The following is a 5,409-nucleotide window of genomic DNA, read 5'->3' on the forward strand; positions in this document are numbered from 1 at the left end:
CAGCCTTGGGATGCGCCTGGACCTGCTCAGACCACCTGAGGATGGTCCCAGACGTGCTCAGACCAGCCCGGTGATGGCCCTGGACCTGCTCAGATCAGCTGATGATGGCCCCAGACATGCTCAGACCAGCCCGGTGATGGGCCTGGAGATGGCAACAAGCCTTTGTCCCCATTTTAGCCAGGTTGTAGCTGCGCAATGCTGCTCCCAGCCTGTGACCACAGCAGCATGTTGTGCCTGGTCTACAGCAAGAGCATGTCTGTCCCCGCTTCCATATTTACCCTCACCAGGTTGGCCAGTGAAAGGATGAGCAAGGTCCTGAGCAGGCACCCCACCACTCTCTTCTAACCAGCATTTCTCATGAAGAGAAAAGAAGATTTTATTGCTTGGCTGCGCATCGCAAATACAGCGGGAAAATGGGGTCAACACTCACCTCTGGCACCACCAGCTTGTGCAGTCCTGGACAGGACACTTCACATCTTTGTGCCTCAGTTTCCCCAGTCTGGAAACTTCTCTCATTGCACCATGCATGGTTTTTTACACCCCCCCACATCTTGGCCAAGACCTGCTCTTGGTTTTGTAATTCTAGTGATGATGGCGGGGAAAAGCTCTGCTTCTCCAGGAGTCTTCATGACAACTTCAAATGGGTGGCATCTGCCAAGGATTTTGGCCAGCACTTTTGGGGAAACACAGGGGCACCTTTGGCCACAGAAATCACAGAATCACAGAATGTGCTGGGCTGGAAGAGACCTTTAAAGGGCATCTAGTCCAACTCCCTGCAGTGAGCAGGGATACTTTCAACTCGGTCAGGTTGCTCAGAGCCCCATCAAGGCTGACCTTGAATGTCTCCAGGGATGGGGCCTCCACCACCTCTCCGGGCAACCTGTGCCAGGGTTTCAGCACCCTCAGAGTAAAGAACTTTTTTCTCATCTAAATCTACCCTGCTCTGGTGTGGGTGGAAGGAGAAATGAGGTTGGACTTGGCACAGAGGGTAAGTCTTGGTGCAAGTACCAAAACCCACCACAAGCCCCAAGGAGACCCTTCCTTGTTCTTCCCCAAAAATGTGTCGGCACTTACCGGCAAAGCATCTTGGGCTTCGCACATCCTGGCCACCGAGGTCTGAAACTCCCCGATGAAGTCGTGTCCCCCATCGCTGTCGTAGTCGTAGCATATCACCTAGAGCAGAAGGAGCACAAGCCTCAGGTGCAGAAACTATCTCCCTCCTGCGAGGAGATCAGCTCAAGTTCCCAACTTCTCCTGCTGGAGACCCCAAACAAGGTGCTGGTTTTTATTCTAGGGGTGTTTCTTGTTTATTGTGGGTGGGTTTTTTTTAAATAAAGGGGTTTTAGAAGTTTAACGATCACCGTGACCACCACGACCCAACCCAAAGGGCCTTGCCATTACCTTTATAAGCTTCTCCACGTCTCCATCGCACAGTGACACCAAAGGCACAGTGAACGGCTTCCAGACGGGGTCCAGCGTGTACTTGATCACCTGTGGGGTGGGGACGGAGGGACGCCGTTACAACGGGACATTGGCACAACGTGGGGGCCACGTCTCCAGGAGCAAATTGTCACCAAGCTGCAGAAAGCCTCAGCTCAGGGCTCTTCTGCCTCCTTAGCTTAGACACAGCTGCTCCCCTTTCTCAGGCTCTAGCACGTGGGGCTTAATTTGTGTTACACTGGGTGGTTTTTATCCACAAACCTGCTTGAGAAACCAGTTGCAACCAACTGGGCAGCCTGGGCACAACCATGCCCAGGGCAGTGGTGGAGTCCCCATCCCTGGAGGTGTTCAAAAAATGTGCAGACGTGGCACGTGGGGATGTAGTTTAGTGGTCATGGTGTTGCGTTGACAGTTGGACTCGATGATTTTAGAGGTCTTTTCCAACCTTAATGATTCCATATTCTATGCCCAGAGCACAGGCACTGCTTATCTCACCAGTCCAAGGCCAGCAGCTACTACTGATGCCCTCTGCATCTCATTGCTCACACCATACTCAATGCTTACTCCCCTCCAGTACAGCCTACATCCACCTGGGCTCTGACCACTGAGAAGACGGAGCGGCGAGATGCTGCACCCAGCCGAGAAAGCCAAACAGCCTCGGTCCAGCTCTCTTGCCTTCTGTGCGTAACGTCTGCTGCCTCAGCTGGAGGAATAAATTGATGCTTTTTGACATTTCCTGAGAGCACGCAGTCGCTTGGTGGAAATCCAAGCTGCAGATGCCTGCAAGGCAGGTGAAGACCCTCTTTCTCAAAGGTGTTGTGCTCAAAAAGAGACTTTCACGTGTATATTACACAAGTCAGACACGGGCAGCAGATTAACCCATCCCTGTGCAAAGCAAACACGGTGGGTGTCTGGCGTGGTGGACCTCGGACCTTCGCAGCCGGAGCAGCCTAGCAAGGAAGAAGTCCACGGCTTTGTCCACGGTCCAGCCAGCTTTGTATCAAACCCCAGAGATAGGGTTCCTCCGATCACGCTCAGGGCTGGGAAGGAGGAGGCTGTTGAAGCACCCATCACTTGAAAGAAAATCTGGCTAGAGCCTTGCCCAGCAAACCAAGACAGTGGAGGAACCAGGTAAGAACCCAGAGGAAAAATCAATATATACATCTCCTCCCCATAAACCTGAGCTGCTTAGAGAGATCTCGTGCTCCCGACTCCCACGCCTCCTCGAGGAGGTCACTCAAATCCCCACGTCTCAGAAAGAACGTCCTGGTGAGCCCAAGCCCAGTCACCCAGACTAAACCAGGTGGAAACAACCAAACGAGGTCCCAGCCTGGTCCCACCAAAAGCGAAGAGAAAAATGAAGGTTGATGCAAACTAAATACGTACAGAAATGTGAGAAAAAGCACCAAAAAGTCCACAGCAGAGCTAGGCTTAAAAGGCTGGCCCGTACCAGTACCACAGGACACGCGCCCTGGTGCCCGCTGCACGTGGGTGTGCGAGCGACGGAAATCCTCGTGGACTTTGCACAGCAGTGGGAAAAAACCGACGTAAAGGCTTTGTAAATAAATACCACCGCTCCTTCCCGTGGTGTTCTGTTACAGCGATTCGCTGCGGTGGGACAAGGGGATCCAAGCCTCGAGGGGACAAGGAAGGGAGAGGTGTGAGATGGGGATGGGAAGAAGAGGGGTGTGAGATCCCCTTCCCTCTGACACGGAGGCTGCAGTGAGCCCCCTCCTCTGTCTGCCATGTGCAAATAAAACAACCCCAAAAGACTTGAGACAAGCTTTGAGGAAGGGACAAAAAGCCATTGGAATAATAGTTATTAGCCTGGTGCTAACACAGAAACAGCCTGCTTCTCCCTGCCTGTGCTGTGCCCCTTAGCCATAACATCCCTGGCACCTCATCCCATTGTTCCTGCACGTGGAGGGAGAGCGGTCCAGCCCCTGCTCAGGAGGTGAACACGGGTTAGAAGACCATCTCCCTCCCTGCTTGGTAGATATGGTGGTGAGTAGTACAGAAAATATCTCAAGACCTCGCTGGCCTCGGTAATTCTTCACCCACCGGGGTCCAGCAGCCTCCGCTGGACACGGGGAAGGCAGCTCCAAGGTTCTGAAATCCCTGGATCCCACTCTGCTCATGGGGAATGGATGAGAGAATGCCACGAAGGGCAAGAGGGGCTGACGTTAAGGACAGGCGCTCACCTCCGTTCTGTGGACCAGCATCCATTTCCCATCGTCGCCTGGTTTATAAAACTCCAGGAAAGGGTCTGACTTGCCAAACAGGTCCTGGGGGAGAAGAACAGGACAGGTGACATGACAAGCAGACCAAGAGAGACCTCTTTTCCCTGGCAGGGCCAACCCTGTGGACACCCTCATGCCCACAAGACCAGCTCCAGCAGCCTGTCACCCTCCCTGGGCCCCGCTCACATCAATCCCAATGACACGGCGGGCGAGCCTGCGCCCCATTGCGTGCCCGGACACGGGAAGCCACCTCGGCTGGGAGGCAGCTGCATTTGGGCTTGGAAAAACATCCAGAGCTTCAAAGGAAAAACTGAATTACGGAGTGCACGAGTGTCTTGGGGAAGAAAGGGTAAAAAAAAAAACAAACCAAGCCCTCCTACACACAGCCATAAAGCAAGAGCAGAGGAAATCTTTTCAGATTGAGCTGGCCTGGTGCTGACAGAGATCACGTAACACCCTCTGAGATACGCAGCCCTGAGTCAGCGTGCGCTGCCTCTCCTGCCAGCGTCTCCTCAGATATTCCCCCGGCAAAGGGCTGCTGGTTTGTAAGAAATACACACACACGTGTCCCCGCTGGGCAGCAGCACCAGGGTTACTCAGGGGCACCCGTAGCCTGGAGAGGAGGACGGCACCGGTGGCACCGACACAAGGAAAACTCCAGCATTTCTAAGCAGAATTTAGCACAGGATCACAGGATGTTTTGGGTTGGAAAGGACCTTAAAGACCATCTTGTTCCAACCCCCTGCCCTGGGCAGGGACACCTCCCACCAGAGCAGGTTGCTCCAAGTCCTGTCTGACCTGGCCTAGAACACTCCCAAAGCGCATCCACAGCTTCTTGGGGCAAGCTGGTCCAGTGTCTCACCACCCTCCCAGTGAGGAAGTTCTTCCTATTAAATAATAACTTTATTCCCATTGAGAAAAAAAAACAACCAAGAAGTGGCTAACAAGAGATCAAGCCTAAAGCTTTGCAAATTATTTACTGAGCACTCAAGTGATTTCAGATTTTTTTCCCCAGGGGAGGTGGGTGCCTGAGTCCTGCAAAGCGCCGGAGGAACTTCTTACGGGTTTGAACAGGAGTTTTGGGGCTTCCAAGTGATGCAGTGAGGCTGCTTGTGGAGGAGGAGGAGGAGGAGGAGGAGGGGGAGGCATGGACAGCCCCCGAGCTCCTGTCCACAGCCAGCCCAGGAGGTGATGGCTTGAGACATGGGCCCTGGCGATGCCCAAGAAGAAAAACCATTAACATTTCTATCCAGAGCCAGTAAATCGCTGCAAAGTGTTTTGGCTTGGAGAAACTATAATCTGCTTCGGTCCCAACTCAAAGCTCTCTGCTGAGACAAACCTATTTTTCCTCCTACCCTTTTTCACATGCTCGTAGGAGAGAAAACCAAGCCATTCTTTCTGCAGGGTTACGGTCATGGCACAGCTCCGATCCTGCTCACCCACAGCCTGGACTCGACACTTCCAAGCTTCGCTGATGGATGAAAGAGCCAGTGGTGCCTCTGATCTGCTGAGCCTGCAGCCCAACGTGGTTTCATCAGCGCCAGCCCAGCGTGGGGTGGTGGAGTCGCCAGCTCAGGTGACAGCCGGGAGCTTTGAAGGATGTCTGCTGCCATCCCATGTGGAGCAGCCGGCAAGGCCAGTCAGCCTCACGCCATTCAAAGCAAGTTGGGAGCTGCCTCCAAGCCACAGGCTTGTGGGCTGCCATTTTAAAATGTCAAAACCCCAACCA

At 53.6% G+C, this 5,409-nt stretch overlaps 1 protein-coding gene across 1 annotated transcript in view; it reads right to left on the reverse strand.

The window, feature by feature from the left end:
- Positions 1-5,409, reverse strand: part of LOC104272843 (copine-2-like) — a gene marked incomplete at its 3' end in the record, with an annotated part of 21,948 nt that overhangs the window by 1,221 nt on the left and 15,318 nt on the right. Inside the window, exons 5-7 of the mRNA XM_009867944.1 lie at positions 3,642-3,725; positions 1,402-1,491; positions 1,075-1,173 (exon numbers count right to left, since the gene is read on the reverse strand). Of these exons, the coding sequence (XP_009866246.1) occupies positions 1,075-1,173; positions 1,402-1,491; positions 3,642-3,725 (273 nt within the window). The remainder of the gene's footprint in view (positions 1-1,074; positions 1,174-1,401; positions 1,492-3,641; positions 3,726-5,409) is intronic.

Source organism: Apaloderma vittatum, unplaced genomic scaffold (genome assembly GCF_000703405.1).
Source record: "Apaloderma vittatum isolate BGI_N311 unplaced genomic scaffold, ASM70340v1 scaffold17174, whole genome shotgun sequence".
In the NCBI taxonomy this organism is placed as follows: Eukaryota; Metazoa; Chordata; class Aves; order Trogoniformes; family Trogonidae; genus Apaloderma; species Apaloderma vittatum.